We start from the raw sequence: 24,827 nt of genomic DNA, 5'->3' as shown, positions 1-24,827 counted from the left end.
CTGCTTTATACTGATCTTTTTAAAAGGTTATGATGTGGTGACAACTGATTTATCACAACAATTTGCTGCCAGAAAACACCACAGATAGGATGAGGTAAATATGTAGGATATGTATAATGAGGGCTTAGAGTTGAAATTCTAATTTATTTGATCATGCTGAAAAGATTACCGTTCTTGCAACTTGTTATTTACATTGACGCAACCATGAGTAATTTATATCATGCACATGCATATTCTATTATTGCAGAATAGTATTCTTGAAAAATCACCTGGAACAGTGGGAACCAGTGGAAATAGGTTCAGTGATCCTGGTTTCCTTTAATATAACACATAAATGAAACATTACCCTGTCACTTAGAGTACTCTGTATATAGGTGGGATATAAATTGAATAAATAATAAATAATATCTAGTTTAGTTGGAACCTCCTAGCAGTCACACAACATCTAACATTAATGTGGTAGAAGAGTACAGAAGGCCCATGGACCATGAAGGCTGCAGCAAGATCTGATGTTATGATCATGTCATTATGACTGATTAATACTTTTGGATTATTATTTTTGTGTTTTTGATTTGTTTACTCTAGATTATTTACAGAGCTGATTTGGAGTTAGAGGAGTCCACCCATCCCTAACAATATACAAGATGAGGACGATGACACACAAACTGGAAATTAAGAGGAGCACCCAACGAAACCTAATCAGAAGATTCGAGATTTTCTAGAAGACTCCCTGGAACTAGCTTGGCTTAAATAAACTAGCCTGTACAGGAAACCAGGCTGGCCAGCTTGGACATCCCCATTTGTAGTATGTGGTTAAAATAAGGGAACAGCCTAATTCTTTTGAGGGTTTTTTCAGATGACACCCCCTACACACACACACACACACACACACACACACACACACACACTACACACTATGGCCTTTGCTAGACCTACCTTAAAATCCGGGCGAGTGGAGGGAAGAGCCCATGATGCAACTATCGCGGTCTGTCGCCCTAGTCTAGACATCAGGCGTGATGAGCTTAAATAAGTACTGTTGTTGTTTTTATACTGTTTTTGTTTTTTAAATTTTTTGTATACTTTTAATGTCTACTATTTTTAATTGTTGTAAACCGCCCAGAGAGCTTTGGCTGGGAGGCGGTATATAAATGTAATAAAATAAATAAATAAATGGGCTAAAGGAAAGACCTGTCACGTCTGCCATTTCTTTTTAAGATTTAAAGGGCTGGCTGTGCAGGAGCGCACGAACGATGAAAGGTAGGTGGGTTTTTTTAAAGAAAGATTTCCTCGCTCCCCCCACCCTGCCCCCGATGGGCACAGTGCTCCTGGGGAGCGCTGCGCCCCGTGCGCAGCTTCTCCCGGCTACGTGCAAGTAATTGCGCAGAGCCGGGAAAAGCCGCGGAAGGGGCTACACGCTTGCGGTCTCAGACTCAGCCCGAGACTGTGGGAAAAATTGGGCTGAAAGGGGTAGGGTATATCCTGGGGCCAGGGAGGGTTGATCCCTCCCTGAGCCTGGGTTCCCCTGTGTGTCATCTGGACGCACAGGGGCGATCCCAGGTATCAGCCCGGGATATAGCCTGGTCTGGCAATGGCCTAAGTAGTTAGAGCAGGTCAGACTCCTCGAACACATCACAACATCATTTATCCGCACTCATTGGACAGGAAATCATTTCTTGCCACCTTTTCATTGTCAAACAGGGAGGTTGTGTGTTCAAGCACTGGAGAAGGGAAACATCCAGAGTTCACCCAACTGGAGGGTATGGTAGTGAAATTAAGTACTGAAATAGAAGAACATTATTGTGGGTACCCGAATGTATGTATTTATTTAATGCATTTCTTAGTCACTCAAGACTATCCTTCCCATTTTCTCTCTCCTTCTCTTTCGTTGTGAAGGGTCCTCCCACCACCACACACACTTAAGTGCTACAACAGTCTCAATGTTAACATGTATTGAAGCCATCTGTTGAACCAGTCTTATGTTGGGAAAAGGTATTTTACCTCCTTTCCTATCTGTGTTAAGAAATTATTTCATCAACAAACTATGTTCATTTTGACCAGAATTAACCTTTTTCTAAAAGAGACTTTCTCCATTATTGTATTTCTTACATTTGAAAAAGGAAGCCTTAAAAAAACAAAAACAATGGTCAGTGGAGTTAATTATTAAGCCAGCTGTTTTTGCAGGCTTCCACACCTTCCTCCATTGTTGGTTCCTTCCAGTAAATCAGAACACACAAGTACTGTGGCATGAAAAGCTACCGCTTTATTTATGCAAGAGCAGAGGGCAAGGCAGGACAGCAGTGAAGCCTGCAAAACACGCCACTCCCGATGGAAAGCAATCAATTGTAATCACAATAGCTAGCAAATTGTCTAAGACTAGAACATGTCGATTCATGTCCCCTCCTCCAAACATGCTGCTCTTTGGCTGGGAAACGTAATATGCGTCAATCATCGATCTCAAGCAACTTGCATCTCTGTAGTCCTTGAATACTAAAGAGTTCTCATGTGTCTTGCAAAAAGCTGTATCATTGGAAAGTGTTCATCAAAAACGAAAGGATTGTTCCAGGTTCTCTTCGACAAAATTGCTAGCCAAATGTTCAAAAAGAAGATGTGCCAGCTTTTTTTGCTAACTGCTGAATATCCCTCCATTATAGGGCCACTTTCCCTGCTGCACCTGCAGCCTGGGCTAAGGAATCTTGCCAGCTGAACAGCATAATTTAGCATACAACAAAGGAGGACCTGCACCTGGCTACACATTAGCAGCAAAGCTAACGGAAATGACATGGGGAGCAAGCTACACAACACTACTTCTAGGGAGACAGCAACTCCCCCCAAAAAACAAACTGGCACACCCCAACATTGTGTGTCTGCCATACAGTGAAAAACATACTTTTTAATTCTTGTATATGTGTGTTTACATTCCTGTTACATGAAAAATGTTATTGTCAATTGTTGTTTTCTAAACTTTGAAGTGACATATAGATGGAAAGCAGTGAAAATTAGCCAAAAAAACCCTAACTCTGGAGTTAAAAATATAGCTGGCTACTTGAACGACTCATCCTGTTGAATATGTGCTTAATGTTTCCTCCCTGTGCAAAAAAAAATGCAGCAAAAGGTTACTGCTTATTTCCTTTGTTTATTTGGCCATTATCAAACTCTAGAAACAGCAAGGATTCACTCACACTCACTCTCTCTCTCTCTCTCTCTCTCGGGTTTTACAATGCTTTTCTTACATGATGTGACCATATTATATTACAATATGCAAGTTATAAAGTGTGAAATATAAATTAAGGTAATTTATGCAGGGGTTCTGTTTCTTTTCTCCCTTTTAATCTAAATATGCCCCTGATTTAACATTTTCCATTTGAAAACAAGAGCATAACATTAGAGGAAATTATGTAGCTGAATTTAAAATGTTAAAATTCCATTAATTTCAGTGTTATGCACATGCCTAACATATCTACCATTAACATCTAAGGGACTTTTACCTGTATGGAACATAACTATAATGGACAATTTCTATCCAAACTTCTCTGTAGCGAAATGGAGCCCAGCGCTCTTAGCAAATGCTACCACCTTACCAGTTTTTGTTTCTTATCCATTTCTTTTTCTCCCCTGCCTTTTGTAGGAAAACTAGAAAGGTTTTGTATTTAGTTTTCAAAATAATAATCTTGAACTTTGGCAAGAAGCAATTGCTTCCAGTTGTGGAGAGTTGATACAAACCTATTTTACTGTAACTAAACATATGCAAGATGTCATATAGTGTTAAAAATGGAATATCTACATGGCTTTAAATCTAGACTGGTTAAACGTCAGCTGTGCACCAAAGGGACTGTGCACTCTGCAAAGCAACAATGGCTGATAGTGTTTAGCTGATATCCAATATTGGAACATTGGGCTGTGGACATATTTCTGTGGACATAATATATCTTCACTTCATCAAAGCTTTTGACAAAGAGCCCCAAGATATTGATTAGCAAAGTAGCTAAAAGTGGGCTAAATGGAACAACTATTAGGTGGATCCAGAGTTGGCTACACAATCAGACTCAAAGAGTGCTTATCAGTGGCCCTGGGGGTGGGGGGAGGTGGTCCCAAAGCAGAGGGGAAACCTCAGCCACCTCAATAAGTGAAGCATGGCCTAACCCACCCAAATGGGTGGAAATTTCCCATCCTCCAAACACAATTGAAAAACCCTCCCCATATTCACAAGGGGTGGGTGGGACAAATGGCTGTGTGAAAATAGGGGGGGGATTTCAGTGCTCCATGAGTGTCTGGAGATGCTTGTGGATGCTCTGTGCGCTGAACGACCATGTGGTGAAGTGCAAATGGCAGCCTTTTCAATGAAGAACCTTCTGTTTAGATGTGGAGCAATATAGAAATGTTGCGAATAAAATAAATAAATAAATAACCTCCTGACACTAGACTGACTCCACCTATCTACATGGACATTGGATCCTTCCTATTCCAGGTGAGCCTTGCTTCACCAATATAGTTTTCCTGAGCTCTGGTGTGTTCCTGTGTCCTTGGTTATTCTTTGGCCCCAACTTCTGGCTTGACCTTCAGTTCTGACTTGGGCCTTAGCTAGACCTAAGGTTTATCCCAGGATCGTCCCGGGGTTGCCCCTGCCTGCTCCCGGGATCCCCTGTGTGTCACTTAGCTAGACTTAAGGTTTATCCCTGGATCGTCCAGGGGTCAAACCTGTTCATCTAGGTGACACACAGGGGATCCAGTGCTCAGGCAGGGGTGAACCCTGGATGATCCCGTGATAAACCTTAGGTTTAGCTAAGGCCTTGCTCTTTGGTCCTGATCACTGGCTTTTCTCCACAAGTTTTGGCTCCAGGCTCACCTCAGATTGCTGCCCATGAGCCAGCCCTGATATTTAGCCATCCCTTCATATCAATGGTGTGTCCATTAGAATAACAGTAGGAGCTCAGTGCACAGAGCCCATCATTTCACATGTAGACAAACACTTTCTAAACGTTTTTAAATTGTAAGAACATGCAGAAAGTCAGCAAATGTTAATTGTCTGGAGAAAGAGTGCAGGTTTTGTACATTTCCTCAAAAGCAGAGGTTACCTATTGCTGAAAGCAGATGTTGTAAAGGATGATTAAAGATTCCTGTATTTACTATCACAACCTCTTATTATTACAATTCCCCCCCTCTCTCTCTCTCATACACACACACACATTCTGTCTCTCCCTCCCTCACACACTTTCTCTTTGTCCCTCTGTTGTCCCTACAACTGAAACATGGACACAACCTACTATGAATGATTGCTTCCTCTCACTGTGAATACTACTATCAACAAGAGCTTGGTCCTGCTCTGCAGCTCACAGGTTTAAAAGACTTGGGGGTTTCTCTGCAGAAGACATTCCTGAGCATACCTTGACACTAGCAAAAAATGGCAAGAAGTAATCCCTCTGTGCTTACATGTAGAGTTGTCTACAAGCCAAGACCGGATGCTAAACCTAGCAGAGTCTTCTAACTTTTATTTCATGTACTGTCTGCTTGTTGCCTTTCCATGGGAAAAGGGATTTTTGTTTGTTTTGAAATACATTGCACTACAATTTTTAAAAAGCAATGTTTTTGAAAGGCTACTCTTGGGAACATGGTGCAATTCCCACTGATTAGAACAGTTAGATCACGTGATCCTGTTGTTATTAATACATTAGAGCAGTTAAAGATAGGTATTTCATAAGCAGTGTAGGCTGCAATCCTATATTCACTTACCTGGAAGAAGTCCCAAGGGTGAGAGGTCCACATTTCTGGAAACGAATTTACATGTCTACCGCACAGCTATTTGCTGGATGAATGATTCTTGGCTTGGGCTCAAATGCTTCCAACCATAAAATAATGCTCAAACCAATTCAACTCCTTCCAATGGCTTCATTAGATATGGGATTAGGATTGTTCTTGTTTTGTTTTAAAGGGTAGCTAAATCCCTTTGCTACTTCTGCAGACCTGCTTTCTAGCCTTCTGAATGGCAGTCAAAATTTAATGATAACTGGGATGAAGTATTGGAATTCTTGTGCAAATTCTAGGATCTAACCACAAAGGCATTAACATCAGTAACTGTGTGGTAATTTTTTTAATATGTTGGTTGGAAACTAGCCTGGGGCAGCAATCTTTGGAAAACTCCCATCTGCAGCTGGGGTTAGCTTCTCCTGAGGTTCATGTAGAATAGTAGCAAGCTTTTAATATCTACATGCGGGAGGTTTTCTTTGAAAATGGCTGCCAAGTTAAACAAATAGTAAAACAATGTGATTTCTGATTGATGCCATCTTTAAACTTTTCTTCTCAAAATAGGGTGTGCTTCAGTCCTCACTAGATTAATGTATAGAAAACAAATTTATGGGAAGGGAGAGGAACCTTAACTACAGCTTACTCTGGAAAATCCAGAGCTTGTCTTTTGAAAATGCACATATTTTTGAGAAAATACCATATTATAATATTTGTCAAATGATAACTGTGGGTAAATAATGCTTTGTATTGGACCTCTACAATGCACTACATCCCTGCCAAGTATAAGAACAATATATATTTCTATAAAGTCACTGGTAGTGGAGATAATAACTTGCAAAAATGAATAAATGCTTGACAACTCTTTTCATGTGCTAAACTGTGTTCTTATATACCACCAGAACATGAGAATGAAAAGAGTACTAGACAGAGAGAGAGAGGGAGAGAGAGATCAATTCTATACTTCTGCCCTGTTGTTCGCAAGTAATTCTTTTAACACATCTTGGCAGAAATTGGCCATTAAGAAGATACTGGATTGGCTAGGCAAAGAGTAGGCTACATCTAATACTTCTACGCTTTTTCTCATGGCCTACAGCCCCTGCTTCTCTCCCTTCTCCAGCAGGAAAAATGAGTCATTAATTCAGCTCTGAGGATTTGAGGGGACATCAGAGTTCAGATATTAAGTTTGGGAATGAAACATCATTTCACTCTGGGGAAGATGGATGACTTTAGGTTACAATCCTAAACAAACTCACTAGGAAATAATCCCCACTGGGTTTGTCTAAACCCTGTGTGGTCACAAATGAAGCAGTATGCTGATATATTCCTACCAATCTCTCTACAAGCTGGAGTGGCTGAACCATCCAGGGATGCTCCATCCTTGGGTTGCTTTGGAACTCTGGCTTGTTGCTTGCCTGTTTGTTCTCAACATCCAATATGTTTTAAAAATAACTGGCTGGTTGTGATGTGCAACGTGGGCCATTGAGATACACTTCTTCTCCAAGTCATTTGCCAAACACCCACCCAACTTTTCTGCCAGTGTCAGCTGAAGTAATTTTGCTCCTTAAGGAGAGTACCAAATGGAACCACTCTCCCCATACTAGTTGAAATAGTTCATAAACCCTTCTAGTAACAGACATTACTTCCTGCCTTCATCAATTACCCTAAATTCCACCATCTAAAGCAACCTGCCTTACCTTACTGAATGGTACGGCTGGACCTGTTTTATTCCAATTATATCTGTTTTACCTCACCTTCCTCCTTTTGTAACTGGCCTTCCCCTTCTCTTTGGTTTACTCTGTAAAAGGTAGAAAGTGCATGAGGGTATGTTTACATAGTAGGATTTAATTCAGACAGATAAGGAACAGGGTGCTGAACACAGTTCAAGCTTTGGAAATAAGTGGGGGGTGTGTGTAATGCAGATAAATAATTTCACAGAGGAGAGCTAGAAGTGCTCCTGATCACACACAGCCTTTACACAGTTAGGGAAAGAAGGTGGGTTGCAGGACACACAGGGATCACAATTCAAACAATGGACATGATCCAGACAATGCTAAGCACATTTAAACCCCATTAACATCAAAGGGAAAGATTTAAACATGAGATTTATTCTCCCACCACAAACAAAGTTAGAAGTTCTTAACTTTGGTAGAATGCATCATATGAAAGTATTCTCTAAACCAGACTAGCTTGATCGTAAAAACAATACGAATACAAACTGTAGAGCATGAGCAATGATATCTCAACAAATCCAGTGAGGATCTCAACAAATCCAAGCACCATTTCCAGCTGAGGTCAGTCTTGATTTTTGCATTTTTTTTACCCTTTACATCAGACTTGTATTTAAGCATTAGATTGGTAACCAAAGATGACCAGAAATTGCATCCAGGTGAGTAAGTGAGCTGGCAAAAAAGGAATGGAGTGCTCCACCCCTCCTCTGTAGCTGAGAAGGAAACAAAACTTGCCACTAGAGGAGGAAAGCCTCTTCCTCCATGCCCAGGACAGAAATGCATCTCTCCACCCTCCCCTCCGGCCAGCCTCCAACAATCTAGTAAAAAATGTTGCATGCTGTTAACCTTGGGTGGCCTTATTTACAAGGCTGCTTTTCATTAGCAAATATCCACATAAAAAGCAGACTATCTATCTATCTTTGTTGTTGTTCTGTGATAGTTCAACTTTAGAGTAAGTTATCAGTGGCCACAGCTAGACCTAAGGTTTATCCTGGGATCATCCAGGGTTCGCCCCTGCCTGAGCACTGGATCTCCTGTGTGTCACCTAGATGAACAGGTTTGACCCCTGGATGATCCAGGGATAAACCTTAGGTCTAGCTATGGCCAGTGTTTCTCCCTACTGTGATTTATGGTCATGTTAGAAGCTTTTCAATCTTGTGACACAAAACCTTGACATTTTATCTAGATAATGCATTTCCTATTCCCTATGAAATTCCCTGCAATTAAATTTTACCATAAAGAGGAACAGCTTATTTGCAGGAATGCTCTCAAGAGAACAATGACAAAGCAGAATGGGGGAAAATAAAGTGCTACAAATCTTCACAGATGTAAATAGTGTTCAGGTCACCCTGGGACAAATAATATACAATGCTTCATGAACAATCAAAGCTGTATTCCCTTGCAACTACACTTTTCCTGAATGTGAGGCTACCTCTTGAAACACATCCCATTATTTAAAAAAGAAATTGAAGGCTGCTCCTTCATGTCAGGCATTGTTTCTGCTGGGCTTTTTGCCACTATTGTGTATAAGAAGCCCTGCTGTTCAATGAATATTGTCATGCAGCCATTTCTAAGGCATTTTTAAAGACACCAATTCATATTAATATTCATTGCAGAACAAACCCCAATGTATCTCACACAGCAGCCTTGATATTGTAGATCTGATTTCCCTTGCCTCCTGGCACACAAAAGCAGAAAATAATATTGTGGACGTACAATATTCATTCAAGGGTCATCAACTTTGGGAGCAATGGATTTGGAACAACCTTAAGCAGTCATTGGTCATTGAAAGTCTTTCTGGGTTCACTTTTAAAACATCTGGTGATCACTTTATACACCCTGTAAATGTCCCTAATTTGGAAACAGTGTTTTGTAATACCTTGGGTACTTCCAATCTGGCACTAATGATCACTAATGTTCACTATTCCACTTCTTTCTCCTTAAACCTAGAAGATATCGTGGGAAAGCACAGGAGGGTACAAACTGAAGAACCTCTATTAAAATGTTGTGAATGAGGCAGCAAATTGCAGAATAAAAGCCTCAGCTGGAAATGCTGCATATCTCTAGTTTAAATACTGACACATAAGAACCACCAGACCCAAGTGTTGAAGCCCACTCTCAAATAAAATGGTATAAAGGATGCCCTTCTTCTAGTGTGGTTCATCCCCACCTTGTGCAAATCACTCTCTAAGCCTAACTGATCTCACAGTGCTGTTGTGAGACCTTTGAGTTTCTTAGATCAAGCCTTTCCCAATGCAGCACCCCCCAGATCTGTTGGACTACAACTCCCATAATCCCCAGCCACCATTAGCCATGCTGGCTAGGAACTATGGAGTTGCAGTCCAACACATCTAGAAGGCACAAGGGTGAGGAAGGGTGCCTTAGATGAAGGATTGAATATAAACCTAATCTAGAATATAGTTAAAAACTGGCTCTTGATGTTAGCATCACCAAGAAACACAGTGAAGATGGGGCTGTGCAGATTGGAGCAGAATTGATTCTCAATGGCTGGGGTCACCAGGGGCAGAAAACAGTCCCAGCCCTGAAGGGCACCACCCTTTTACTTAGCAATCATTTTATATGACAGGGGGAAAGGCTGTGCTTAGTGATGACAAAACCTGACCATTACCCCCAAATCACTCTGTAGCCCTTGCATTCCATTGCATTCCTTCCTCAATGCATTCCCCACCCCCCCTTCCCTGGACTAGAATGGTACACATTTCGCTAGTAACAAAAATCTGATAGCAAAATCTCATTTCCTTGTGGCAGACAGATGTAGTGTGGGTCCCAGTGTGGTCCCAGGTCAAAGCCATTCTCCACAGATACCACTTAGGCAGATGTGATGACTAGTAGTAAAAGAGGGCGGGGATGCAGTGCCTATCACATTATGAGATTTCAGATTCTCTTGCTTGTGCATGAGAAGCTTCACCAGCCAAAATGCCCTCTTTTAAACAGCTATTAGAGCTATAGGAGTCCCATCTCCTTTGCTTCCAATTTTGCCATTAGTGAAACACAAGGCCACACGAGCCTGATAAGCTGGGTGTATTGCCTGGCTCATTCCTAAAGGTTCTGCAAATATTGTAAATGTTCAGTTAGTGGAAAAAAGTATTGTGAGTAACAAAATTAAACAAAACGGGAATCTGTCCAAGAAACTGACTTTCTGCATAAAGTAAACAGATCTATTTATAGGATTCAGAATGCATAGCTATTTTTGCCATTTCTCTGGACAGTGGATGAATGTGTTTAATGTAGGCTTTCAAAATCACATAATCTTCTCAAGATAAAATCAGATGTAACATATATAAATATGTTAATATACCAAATACATTTTTGTTTCTTTTTCAAGACAAAATGATTAAGAATGAAGGCTACATGGAAAACATATTCATATTTCTTTTGTAATAATAAAAATCTGTTTACAAACATGGAATATTTTAACCAGTTCAACGTCAGAATAATTCAAAGGCTGGAAATTAGAACGGAACACACAAATTGTAGCTAAAAACACATACTGCCCTTGTACAATGCTAGTTTAAAATTAATAGAAGGTACTGCTTTAGTCTAAAATTATTAGAAAGTATGCAAAGGTGTGCTATTGCATAAGTTTCATTCACCTCAAAAGTGATGCTACACAATTACATCCACAGAACACACAGATTTATAGAAAGCCTTCATAACATAAAATTAGTGTTAAAATAAAATCTGACAATTCCTGGAAAAGGTTTATTTTATTTCTTGGTAATCAAAAATATCTACCGAAAAGACACAAAGTCCTTTCCCTATTCCAATATTTTATGTTAGTGTATAATGTTTAAAGAATCATGAATTATCTTTATTTAGGGTGAGTGTAGAAAGTTGTTTTTAAAATGTATATTGTCTTTTTATGCTGTCTGTTTTAAGGTTTTAAATTTTGTGTATCTATTTTTAATGTTTAAATCTTTTGTAAACTGCCCAGACAGCTTTGGCTATAGAACGGTATAGAAATAATAATAATAATAATAACAATAATAATAATAATAATAATAGAATGGACTAAAACGCTCAAAATTTACTATGACAATGCTGAGCAATGACAAAAAAATTAAAAACAAACTTTCCTTTATTGTGTTAAAAGGCGAAGGGGGTGTTGAATGGCTGCTGGAATCTCATGAATCCCAGGGCAGGGAATCTGCTTCCCAAATTCTTTAGAGCCAATTGCGTAAATATAGAGGTCCATAGCACTGCTATGAGCACATGGAACTACTATGTGTGTGGGTTGGGCCATTTACTTAAACAGAGTGATAGAGCTGGAAAAATATCCACCTTGCCATTCAGGTGTTTAAAAATCTGGTGATGCCACATGAGAATTGTAATAGGTTTTCTACTTCTACATGAGGACTGATGTCTAAGGCCTCAGCTAGACGAGGGGGGTCGGAGGGAGGCGATCTTGCGATTTTGTGATCACGAGATCATCGCCCTCATCTACATGTGGTGCGCAACATCGCGGCCGCCTTTTTGGGTTTTTTGTTAAAGGGGATGGTAACACAAATAGTATTTTGAAAAAATAACTAAATTTCCCCACTCCCCCCACCCCACCCCTGATGGGCACAAAGCTCCTGACTGATTACTCGCAAGGAGCCGGGACAAACCGTGACGCTGGGTCACATGTTCCGCGGTCTTGGGATCATCCCAAGATAGTGGAAAAAGCGGGCTAGAACTGTAGGGTGATGTACCGGGGCAAGGGAGGGATCATCCCTCCCTGCTCCCGGGATGCCCTGTGCATCATGTGGACGATCCCGGGGTGATCACCGGGATATCGCCCCATCTAGCTATGGCCTATGTTTTGAATGTCAACTCTTTACAAAAACAAAACTAATCTCAGCAGCATGGAAGTGTAAACAAATTTTCCAGCACTGTAGGAAATTGCTATCTTTTTAAAATTATGAGACTAGATGGCCTTCTCCTCCAGGGAGGGATTTCCATAGGTGCAATGCCACTATACAAGAGGTTCAATCCATGCATTAACAGATCTGGCCTTCCAGGGTAGGAATATGGAAAGCCCAACTGCTGATCTCAACAAAGAGGAGAACTTAGAAGAATACCTTCTGTCCTATAATATACTAGGCGCAGACTAGTTTCACCAGATGCTAACCAGCAGCCAGTACTCCCAAGCAAGTATACATGCTCTCTGCAGCCTAAAGTTGTTAAAAGCAGAGCTGTGCAAAATGTTTGCATACAAACATATTTACATGTATTCACAGAGTCTCTGCTTAGGGTACCTATGTACTGTCTTTTACAGAGGACAGTACTCAGTTTTGTAGGATCCTCTATCTGAAGGGCTTTCTAGTCCAAAGTCCATTAAAAGGAACATTCTGAAGGAAGAGATGGATCTTGAAATTGCCCATCAACAACATCGGGATAGCAGACTGAGCAAGGCATACAGTGGTCATAATATTCTATGCATTTTATTTTCTTTCTTTTTTACTTTTAAAATAAGCTGTAGCTCAATGGCAGACAACCTGACTACTGAATGCGGTGGAAATAGAACTGCTAATGCTCCTGGGGCTGATGTTTCATGATACTGCAGCATGGTTATCAGGTGTACTGTAGGAAAAAAAGAGATGGCTGCTCCCGTGCCACTTCATCACATAGCATTGTTCCCTGGGGCACAAGGTGTCAGGTATAGGTACAAGGACAGCCTTGTACCTAGTGGGTACATTTATTAGGAAATGGTTTGAGAATGTCAGATGTCTCTGCAAGCTTATCTCTACAAGAAGTTCCCACGGGATCTAGCTTGCTTCCTCTCTGTTGTAGCCTTGAAGCTGCTGGTTCTCTGGGAACTTAAGAGTCTTTTGATAAGGAGGCCACTCTTAGAAGCTGTCACTCAGATTGTAGTGTCACTTTGGGGGGTTGTGCCATCCTGCCCTGTTGGCACATGGGCATGGCTTATAGGTCAGAGGATCTGTCTGTCAAGTGGCTTTGAATAGGCCTTAAATGTTGGTGCAAAGCTGAAAAAGCTTTGCTAGGTTTCATCTCTCATTGCAACGCCTGACGTCTCTCCTGATTTGGATTCCATCTCCAATGGGGACTTTGAAAGCACTCTGCACATGGATGCTTTGCTATTTGGATTTTGGATATCTAAGAACTGTGCTGTGAAAAGTAGTGAGGCTTTTCATAGACTTGGACTTCCATTTGCTGTGGATTGGGTTTGGCCAGACTCAGGTGGCAGGGAGTTCCCAGTCCTTAGCAAAAGGATGGGACTCCTGTGCTTAAGGTTTAACCTTCCCGAAGGTCACGGTAATCAGTGTCAGTTCAGTTGTGGCACTGAGATTGATAAGTGCATGATCGATCTTCTCTGCCCGGCTCTGGTGGCTCAGAGCAACCCTTCCCTGGGATTTTGTTTTAGATGATTGGCCATGTCCCTTGAGGTGCCAGCGTATGCGGTGTCTGGAGAAGCTCAAATCGGATGGTGGTGTACCCTAAACAGGCATGAACATGACACAAGAGGCGACATCATATAGGTGTACAAAGTTATGCATGGTGTGGAGAACGTGGACAGGGAGACATTTTTCTCCTTCTCTCAAATTACTAGAAGCGGGGTCATCCAATGAAGCTGGTTGGTGGGATATTCATGACAGATTTTAAAAAAGCACTTCTTCACAAAGTGCATAGTTAAGCTATGGAATTCAGTTCCACAAGTTGTGGTGATGGCCACCAATATGAATGGCTTTAAAGGGGGATTAGATAAATATCTAGAGGAGAAGGGTGTCAATGGCTATTAATCCTGACGGCTATGTGCTACCTCCAGTATCAGAGGCAGGAAGCCTATGTGCACCGGTTGCTGTGGAACATAGGCAGGAGGGTGCTGTTGTACTCATGCCTTAATTATGGGTTTTTAGTTGATAGCAGGTTGGCCACTGTGTGAACAGAGTGCTGGAATAGATGGACCCTTGGTCTGATCCAGCATGGCTCTTCTTATATACTTATTAACAACCCAACTTTTCATGGTATGTTAGCCTTGTTCTGGCACTCAGGAGATTATATATTTTTTAAAAAAAAAATCTTTAATTTTTATCCACAAGTGCTTTTAATTTTTAATAAAAATTTAAGAAAAAAATCTCCTGAGCTTGTCTCTTTTGCATCTACACTATTTGGTGCATTTTTTCCTCTCTCATATACATGGTAACCTTGTTGCCAGAAGCTCTGGGGCTGCCTCTTTTAAAAGTTGTTAAAACATTTAAGAAAATAAAAATGCCAGTTCTCAGACAACTTCATAAAAGATAATACTACAATCCCAACCCACCCAAAAGGTAGATGACGCTCATTTTCCACCCCTGAATGTCTCCCACACTTTCATTTCTGTACAAAGGTCTGGCAAAGGAAGTTTTGTGCAGCCTCAATTAAAAGCTAGATGGCCATGTTCTGTACAATCTGCATCTTCTGAAGAGTTCTCAAGGTTAGCCCCGCATTTAGAATTCTTTACAGTGGTCAATCCAAAGCTTGGATAACTGCTGCAAGATCCTTTTCCACTTGAAATGTAAAGGTTTGAAACTCTTAACCCCTAAACATAGTTCTGAAATGGTATCAGCAATCCCTAAGCTCTTTAAGGTTCAACTTCTGACTGGAGATGTATAGGATTGCACTGGAAGTCTTTGAAATAATAAAAACTAATTAAAAGTTTAAAGGGGATGGTAGAATTAACCCAATGAATTCTATCACTGAGGAATGGATCCTGAATTACCTTTTTATAACCAGCAAAAATTAGTTTGGTGGCTGCTTCGTTATACCCTTGCAATGTTCTAGCATCATTTTGGACATGACTGATATATCTGTTTTGTGAAAAATCATCACAAAACAGAGAAGACAAAAAATAAATAAATCAATTTTCCAAAGAGAAAACATTCATTATATTAAGCCTAGATGTATAATTTTGGTGGATTTTTTTAATTAGTTGCTAAAATCAGATGCAATTTAAAGTGACTTTCTGCCTGCAATATAAATGGAATTAATTGTTCTATTGATGTGTTTTTGTTTAAGATTATTCAGAGTCATTAAAATTGCATATAAATTGTGCCTTTCAGCTCAAGAAAATACAAAGAACAATAACATAGGCAAATATCCTGCCTACTCCCTCTCTCAGTGCATGCAGATAAGTAATATTTAGGACAGGCAAAGAGAGCAGTATTTCTTTATAATTTACTTGGAGCAAAGTAAGAGGAAGCATTGACAATTGCAATAATCCAAGAGTTCATCAGCTCGCTCGCTCTCCCTCTTACACACACAAATACTTCAGATGTGAGGCATAAAGTTAGTAAGAGCATTAGAAATTAATAGGCTCAGACTAAGTTTATGTGTTGCAAAAGGACATAAATGAATAAAAGCTGACTGTAAACCAAAACTGAAATCTGATTAAAGCAACTTTCATGGATCCTATTGACTGCTTGTGTCGTACTTATGTTAATTCTAGTGATGCTTTGCCTTTGAAAATAAACTAAAAAGTTTATGATGGGTTAAATCCAATGCTAGTCCTACTTAGAGTCAACCCATTGAAATGAACGGGATTAAAATTATTTACAATTAATTTAAGACCCATTTATTTCAATGGGTGTACCTTAAGTAGGGCAAGCACTGGAATTAACCCACTGCTTCTTAAGCTACCCTGCCTATATCTGCAGTCAGTTCAGAGTATTGCTTTGTCAATTACATATTGCTGAGGTTTGTAAAAACAACAACTCCAATTTGTTGTGACAGCAAATCTTGGAAAAGCTAAATCTAGAGCTGTTTTGTGTTTTCAGCAAACGAAAACTATTTTCTATATATAGAAGCCTAAACCTACACACTGTTACAAATTTATCTGCCCAGCACCCTGAAGACTAAAGATTACTACTCTGAAAGGATTCAAAAATCTATTCTCCTTAGCAAAACCCTCTGTAAATTATTTGGGAAATGGGTGGGTGGGGGAGAGAGAGACTTAAATCACCTTTTCTTGTTATTGCATTGGAGACAGACTTACATGACAAACTTGTCCCTTGAATTTCATACTATTATGAGTTTTACCATCTACTTTTCAGAGAAAATTATTCAAGTTCAAATCAATTCTGGAGCTGTTAATTTAAATACTGAAATAGACTACAAATCTTGCCTTTTTAATTAAATCCATTTTAGCTGGTCTCATCAATGGATATGGTAAATGTGTTGGGGCAAACGAACAGCACTTTCTGGTGAAAGCCAATTAGAAGAAGGTAGAATCTTTGCTGGTTGTAATTGCCGGTGCATTGTTCAAGCTGAACTGAGTACCACATGACCCCAAATGTAAAGGCATGGGGGTTTGGACGCTGTTATGAAAACCAAACTTGATGCTGCCTCCCTAGCCAGATAGTAAATTATTCCCAACCTTCATTTTTTAAAAAGTTTATTGAGATAATGGTTTTCTGCGATTTCAAGCATCTGGATGCGATCCATTTTCTGGACCTCTGCTAGCCTGGCTTTCATCAGCATCTTTCACTTCTTGGCCATGGTTAGCAATCTCCAGTTAGAAATCGGTAAGGGTAATTTTACCTTAAGATCCTACTATATATTTCTACAGTGAGATCAAGTAAATTACAAATATAAACACATAATAAATGCAATTTTGTAATGAATTTCCATATAATAGGCAAATACAAAGATATAATGGCTTTTCTCCTTACCAAAAGAACTGTAATTACGCAAATAAATATTTGTTTTTGAAATGATAGATTAACTTTGAAGTGAATCACTTTTCCAGAATAAATTAATTACTTCAGTGGTATAAAATAGCAACCATGATACTGAGCAGATGAATTGTTGGTAAGCAAAACATTATCCAGTCATGTCCTTTATATATTTTAGGAAAAATAGACTAGAGTACTGCCAATCATCTTTAGAGATTTCACCATGTATGGAAACTACCGCTCCACAATCATGGAGCCAGCCAAATTGCAGAACTGTCACGTTATTTAAAGCCTTTAAAACAGTAGAATGACATGTTCCAATTTTTTAAAAGGAGGAATCTTGGTAAAACGATAATTCTGAATTTCAAGAGGGAAATAAAATGAATGCTTGAGAAAGGGAATTGAGTTAACCTCCAGAGTAGGTGAGAAATCTTAATGCTTTGGAGTCACATTTTTCAGGCATAGTTATAAATTTGGTTTCAGTGCTGACTCAATCTCGTTGTGTTGGTAAGTGGTGTTTTTTCTCCTTAATTTGCCTTTATTGTCAGGATTTTTTTTTAAAAAAATACATTCATTGTTCTAGAAAATCAAGACAATTACTTTGTGAAACTGCTACTGCTTCGGCTAATGGGTGGTATAGAAATGCAATAAATAAATAAATACATACATACATACATACATGACAGCTACCAAGACTGACTTAGTGTCAGGTAAACAATCAAGATGCCATACAGAAGGGAGCAATGTTTAATGGTGCTATTCTCACTGGTGTCGACTGGTCACACAGTCACCTTGCCATGATCAATTACTCTTCTGGAATCCAGTTGTCAGGTAAAAATCATTAACTAAGAACTGGAGCCATAATTAATATGAATAAGTGATGCAATGGGGTAATTTCCCACACAGAATGTTTCTCTCTTACCTTAGATGGGGATGTTGTTGCCAACTATTGCCCAATTTTCCCATATTCCATTCTAGTGAGGGTAATAAGAGTGGGCAGTCTCCTAACTCTAGGCATCCCTAATTCTTTTATCTATTAGTCTGGCTTCTCCTCTGGCTGTAGCATCAGAAAGGACTACCTGATGGGACAATTTTCACAGCGACAAAACTATACCCACTAAGTGCTTTTTGCATTTTCAATATAATAGATCATGGTATTATATCAACCCCCATATAAGTTTTGACAGAAATGACAGCTACAATATTATACTAGCTTCTGAAATGGTTGTGCCTGAAGGCTCATTTGGGATAAGTATGATTTATTCTGTGTAATTCTGCTGTCCTGTTTAGTTGAAGTGTGTGGGTTCATTGTGGGTAGTTCATGGCTGTTACACTATATATTATATGTTGATTAATCAAACAGTACTCTGATGACTGATCATTTAATAATTAAATTTTAATTGATAAAATTTGCATATGCATGAAATCACAATTTCTGATGAAAAATGATAACCTTTAATGAACATGCTTGGTCTTATAGCCTTCTCCACACTGCGAATCAAGTTATTATTTGCTGTATCACAGCAACTGCTGTCATCTCCTATGGATTCTCCACAGCAGCTTATATCCAGAGGTATGTTATGGTGATAGATGGAGACTAAAATTCTTTAAAATAACGTAACAGCAGTCTTGCTGCATCATTCCAATGGTCCATTTTATACAGCATCCTATTTCCAACTGTGGTTAGCTAGATGTACCGAGTTCTCCCATCCTCCTTTTCCTGCTTCACAGTGATTCCATCTCAGCTGGGAAAGGAAGGATAGTATCTAACTCCCATCCAGCACAGATGTCTTCAATCTTTTCAGCCCTGGGACCCATCTTTAGTCCACACATGTGTTAGGGGTTCTATTCCTTTATTTATTTACTATGGAAGTGTGTGGTGGTAGTGCTGGTAATGTGATCTACTTTGGGTCAGCTATGACCCAGTAGTGAGTCCCAGCTCCACCATGCTGAAGACCATGAGAAGCTTTAGAAACAGAGAAGAGGATGAAGGGAGGATGGTTCAATCTTACCATGCATCTTTCCCCTCCTCTTCATGCCTGGCCATCTGCTTGCTGACCAAGTTGCAGGAAAGTTCTCTGTTGCTGATCCTTATACTGAATGTCTCTCACAAGACATCCAGGTCTCCTGCTACAGGATAATGAAATCATGGCTCCTTTGTCAGCCCCAAACACTATCACTGCATCTCCTGGGCATTAATGGCAAGATAGGTAGGGTCATGCTGCGGACTATTTGCTCCTTTGATCTGGCCTACTCCTCTTCACTCCAGCTTCAGAATCTGTGCACTGCTATGTCAGGTTTCACACTAATTCCATGTTGATATTGATTTCAGTCAAGGAGCTCATCACATAGTGCAAATATTAGTTTTTTCCCCTTCCGTTGAGGGTGGAACTTCACATCTACCAAGGTAAGGCAAATGCAGGCAGATATTTGCAAGGGAGACCCAGTGGTCATGAGAGGAGATGTAATCCATTCTATATACACCAATTCTTTCCACCAAGCATTTTACCCTTGTCAGGCTTATTTTCAGTCTCAGAGCCTGTCAAGTTTTGTTTTGCTTTTAAGTAACTTAAAAACAACCTGTAGGAGACACTTGCAGGGGACAAGTTGCATGAATGGTCTTCCACACCATTCAACTGGCTCACACAGGATTTTTTTTTAATCTGGTAGAGGAGAGGGGTGTGTGCTGTTCTAACACACTATTTTAGCATTTATTTATTGATTTTATTTAGAATATTTATATACTGCTCCCCATTGAAAATTTCTAAGATGGCCACCTCAGGCAGCAAATTTTGTATGTCCTGAAAAATCAGTAAATCATTATTTAATTTATGGTTGCCTTTTTACTGCCAGGGGTTGGGGTGGAATGTGTCTGTGGGATTTCTGCCACAGGTGGGCTTTGGTACTATGCACCTTGACCTGCCAGGAAGGGCACCATGTGCTACTCTGCCTCAGGCAGCAAATTCTTTTGCACTAGTCCTGAGGTAATCATATGACAAATAGACTTAACTGTGAAAGTGTTTTCCAAATCTTGAAAAGGTATCAAGTTAAGAAATCTCCTATTACAAAGACACCCAGAATTACTATGAGAACAACAGAAGAAGTCATTCTGGAATAAATTTAAGGTGGACTGGGAGGCATTGGAACACGATGGGAAAAAACCAACAGAGTAAGAGTAGATGGGATATTTATCTATTCTGGAATAAAGAGGAGCTTTGGGATGGCTGGGATATCAGAGGGAGGAATATTCGCTCATGATATCTACTAATACTACTAATAAAAACAAGCTCTTATGTTCTTAAGACACTTACAGGATCTTTTGCTAACACATGGAGAATGCTGGGATTCTAAGAAGCAATTCCAGGGTGGGGTCCCTGTTCTGTCCTCACTTTTTCCCCATCCCTTTGGATGAAGGGAAAGTGAATGAGAGCCGAGTATATTTGAGAGCAGGTATATTAGTCAATGGGTCCCTTCTCCTTAGTACACCTCCATTGTGTATTTAAAGTGTGAGCAAGAGAGCCAGTATGGTATGCGGCTAGAGGGTTGGACTGGGAAGACCTGGATTCTGCCATGAAGGTCACTGGGTGACTTTGGGTTATTAACTCTCAGCCTCACCTATCTTACAGGGCTGTTTGCCTGACTGGTTCTGTTGGGCTCTGGCTACTTACTGGTGTGAGACATGTATTCAGAGGCGTTGATCAATGAAGCAGTGATGCTAAGAAACTAGATAAAATGCAGGCACACACAAAATACTCAATTGCACCACAGGGGAAAACAGTATGTTCAAATGAGAAGCAAAATGTAGTAAAGATGTGTGAAGTTATAGGATAATAAAACAGGAAGTGTTTATTCCTATTTCTCTTAACGAATGGCATACAGTCGCGACAAAAGAGTAGGAAGTGTGATTTATGGATTGAAGTGATGTCGAGAAGCTAGAAAATATGGCAGGGGAAGATGTGCACATCTTTTTTGTGTGCAAGAGAAAATTATAGAACAAAGCAAGTATGTATTACTTGTTGGTTGTTTTATAGTCACAGAAGTACATACAGGAATATAAGTGATCAAAGCCAGGATGATGTGGCATAGGGATAGTGTGGTGTTCTGTGTTTACTCATATGGAGTAAATATGCCCCTCTAATTTTGCACCTATAATCACCAAAGGGTCTTTAACAGCATTTAACCAACCTATCATATTTACAACCAACATATTGCAAGGGTATGTTGTTTCTATTGTATACTTCTGGGTGAATATGGAATTTTACTCCAGCTTATTTATTTTAAGTATAGTAACAGGGCAGTGAACTCGAGGCATATTTATTGAGAGGCCAAGTCCAGCGGTGCACAAGGGGACTTATTCCCAGGAAAGGAAAACTGGGTGGCAGCCTTAATTGCTGTGGTCCTGGCCTTGGGCCTTCTGGCCCTCATGGCAAAGCTCAGGAGTTGGGAGGTCAACGGCCTCCTCTCCTGGAAGGCAACAGCCGTGGGAAGTGTGGAAAGCTCAGGGCTCCGCCTCGCCGTCCTCCTCTCCCACCCTTGGAAGCCACGGCCCGTTTGGTTTTCCCACCAGCTGCGCAGCCCGAGCCGTGGATGGAGACAGCCGGGTCCGTCTCTTCCCACGAGCACGGGGCCGGCGCTGCCCTGGTGGCTTCTCTCCCCCGGGGAGGTCCCCTCGGCCTTCCGCCGGCGCTTCTCTGCCTCCTGCGCCCTTCAGAGCGTGAGAATCAGGCGAGAGGCTGCGCCGAAGCCAGGCTGGGAAAGAATCCCCCAGGCCAGGAGGAGGAAGAAGGCGCTTCCCTCCACCACCCAACTGGCCAAGGATGGAGGGGAAGGCAGGAGGGCTCCGCGGGGAGGCTTTCGGCAAGCGGAGCAAGCCCCGCAGGTGAAGCCGGGGGCCGCCGCCGCCGCCGCCTCTACTTACTTAATGTCCTCCCAGACTTCGGGACCGTAATTCCGAATCACCAGCAGTTCCAGGGCGTGATTGACGAAGCCGTACTGTCGCGGGAGGGGGGAGAAAAGAGCGGGGAAACCTCGTTAGTAGTGCTGGGGGCAGGGGAGTGGGGCGGGGGCAGGGCGACCCTAAACCAGCGCCGCCAAGGGCAGGGGACGAGACCAAGCGGGGGCCTTTGGGGGAGGGCCCGGAAACACACATCCGGGCTGGGTTTGGAAGAGGCAAGAGGAAGGAGAGCGCCCACGACAGCGGACCTCCCTCCATACCTCCACCTGCGCCAGGTAGATTCTGTCTACGGAAGGGGGCACCTTCGTGAGGGCGAAACCACCAGACCTGCCGGAAGAACGGGAAGGGGGCGGCGAGCCTTAAACGCGAGGGAGGCGGGTGTTTTCGAGGTGGGGACCAAGCCAGGTGGGGACTGACGAGAAGGAGAAGGATGCCAATATCGCCCCCCACCCCAGCTTTCCAGGTGGATCATGCCCAGAAGAGGTTATATCCCATGGAGCTGGTTAGACAGCCGCATCTCCCCCCTCGCACCCTCTCCGGTCGCCTCGCTTTCTCCTCCACGGCTATTCCCATCCCAGGCGCGCGCGCGCCCCCCTCCCTCCTCTCTGATTATCGCGCATCTTTCCATTCGGCATCTTCTCATCCACGCTCCAGTCGCTCTCCTTCTTTTCCCCCACCCCCCGGGGACTATTCAGCCAAGAGGCGCCCAGCATCCTTCTTGGGGAGGGGGGGACAGGCGCCTGTGAAGCATTTGCCTTCGCACTCACCATCTCGCGTGCGGGGGGCCCCCTTCCCCGACTGTGCGGGGACACCGTTTCCGCAGCTCCGCGAGGCGAAAAGACTGGAGGAGAAGGCGAAGAAGAAGAAGAAGAGCAGGCGAGCGGCAGCCTGGCGCCCCAGCCTCCCCCGCCGCGACCGCTGATTGTCACCGGAGCGCAGCCAATCGCGAACACAGTCCGGAGGGTGGCTACCAATCAGAAATAGAGGAGGGAATTCGGATGCTCGCTAGAGCTCCGGCGGGGGGCGGGGGTGTATAAATGGACTGGGAAGGCAGGAATCTGCCGGCAGATGTACACAACGCTTGCAAAGACGTGACCGTCTTGGCAAAGGGAAGGAGACGCTGCTGCAAACCAGCAGCAAATCCAGCTGCCACAGGGTGTCATCATGTGTGATGTGCATGTGCACTGATGGTAGGCTAGGCTGCCCACCCACCCCACCCCCTATTTTTGGCTGCTTCTCTGGTGCTCGGTTACCTGTTTGCATTTTCTTTGATTAATAGGTAGACTCACGTTTCTAGCGATTGGCTTTCCGGAGTCTTGCTGCTGGGTAAATATCGAAAGAGCGCGCATGACTGCTCTTTGAGGTCTTCATCGTTTTGGTCCATCAATGGCCTATTTCTGATTAAGCTGCTTAAGTATATATCCTACTTCCAAGTTTTAGAAGGGGTTGGTTATCCTCATTTTTCCCCAGGAGATAGCTGTATGAGTCTATTATAGACTCATTCGGCTATTGGGCTGTATAAAAATGTAATAAATAAATAAATAAATATAACTAAGAGTCTTGTCCCTTCTTAAAAACCAACACATTAAGGGTGCAATCCATAGCTGGCTGGGGAGTTGTAGGACTTTTTCTGTCAAAACATGAAGCTCCATCCGACGAGCGTTTTACTGCACATTCATTACTGGGCACTCACGTATTGCTCACATGATGTCATCTGCCTCTCACGCATCTTCTGCCCCTTCTGGCCGTAGTTGCGCCCAAACCACCCAAGAAAAAGTCTGGTTGCTGCTGTCTCCTACCAGACTGACTGGGCCTAATTACTTCCTGTTTTCAGGAAGCTACAACAGAGAAGTGAGGGAGCTGCATGTTTCGGGTGACCCTGCTCATGATCTGAATTATCCAAGTTTCTCAATGGTTAAATTATGTGATCATCATAATCCTTAAATCATCTGTAAGAGCCCCTTAAAATCAGTGGGACTAACCTGGAGGAAATTTATTTCAAGATTACTTAAAAGGTTTGCGTATAAGATTGCAGTCTGTCTGCACTCCTCTGTGCACATACTTGGGTGAATGCCCTATTGAACTCTGGAGTAAATGTGATTGGCTTGGCTATAAAATTATTATTATTATTATTTATTTATTTATATAGCACCATCAATGTACATGGTGCTGTACAGACAAAATGCTGTACAAAATTATATATAACAGTTTCCTATAAGGTGACAGGAAAACTGATAATCACCCCATAGCTGCAAACCAGTTGTAGTTAAGGATAGTGCCAAGTTTTGAATTTGGTGGTGAAAAACAATTTCCCTAATGTAGAAATGGTGCAGCAATGATGAACCAAGCAGCAGGACACCCCTGCAGAGTTCTGTTCAGCTTGTAATTTGCTCGCCTTGGTGCTAGCTCTCCCTGCTCCAGAACTCTGAAGGGGTGTTCTGCTGATCTAAACTAGAAAAAATGTTTTCCACCACCATATATACAGTTTCCTATAAGCAGACTGATTATCGCCCCATAGCTACAAACCAGTTTTCTCTGGGGAAGGTGCCAAATATTGGAACTTCCCTTCTTTTTCCAAGCATATTTTTGTGAGGGAGAGTGAAAGGAATGAAATGAGCAACAGGGAAAGCTGGAGATTCCAGAGGGTCCATTGCTCTTCCCTGGTGACACTATGCAGAAGACTCAGAAGGATCCAATCGATCAGTGCGAATGTTGGAACAATAATTTTTAAATTCC

General features: G+C 41.7%; 1 protein-coding gene across 2 annotated transcripts in view; it reads right to left on the bottom strand.

The window, feature by feature from the left end:
* GUCY1B1 (guanylate cyclase 1 soluble subunit beta 1) overlaps window positions 1-22,957 on the bottom strand; it is a 52,616-nt gene extending 29,659 nt beyond the window's left edge. For both annotated transcript variants that reach the window (XR_010025883.1, XM_063135159.1), the window contains exons 1-2: window positions 22,859-22,957; window positions 22,056-22,129 (exon numbers count right to left, since the gene is read on the bottom strand). Coding sequence is in view for 1 of the 2 variants with exons in the window: in XM_063135159.1 (XP_062991229.1) it covers window positions 22,056-22,129; window positions 22,859-22,861 (77 nt within the window). In the remaining variant the exon portion in view is untranslated. The remainder of the gene's footprint in view (window positions 1-22,055; window positions 22,130-22,858) is intronic.
* Between the last annotated feature and the right edge of the window lie 1,870 nt (window positions 22,958-24,827).

This window comes from Elgaria multicarinata, chromosome 10 (assembly GCF_023053635.1).
Source record: "Elgaria multicarinata webbii isolate HBS135686 ecotype San Diego chromosome 10, rElgMul1.1.pri, whole genome shotgun sequence".
Classification (NCBI taxonomy): Eukaryota; Metazoa; Chordata; class Lepidosauria; order Squamata; family Anguidae; genus Elgaria; species Elgaria multicarinata.
The sequence above is the reverse complement of the archived record's forward strand: the minus strand, read 5'-3'. Positions and strand labels throughout refer to the sequence as shown.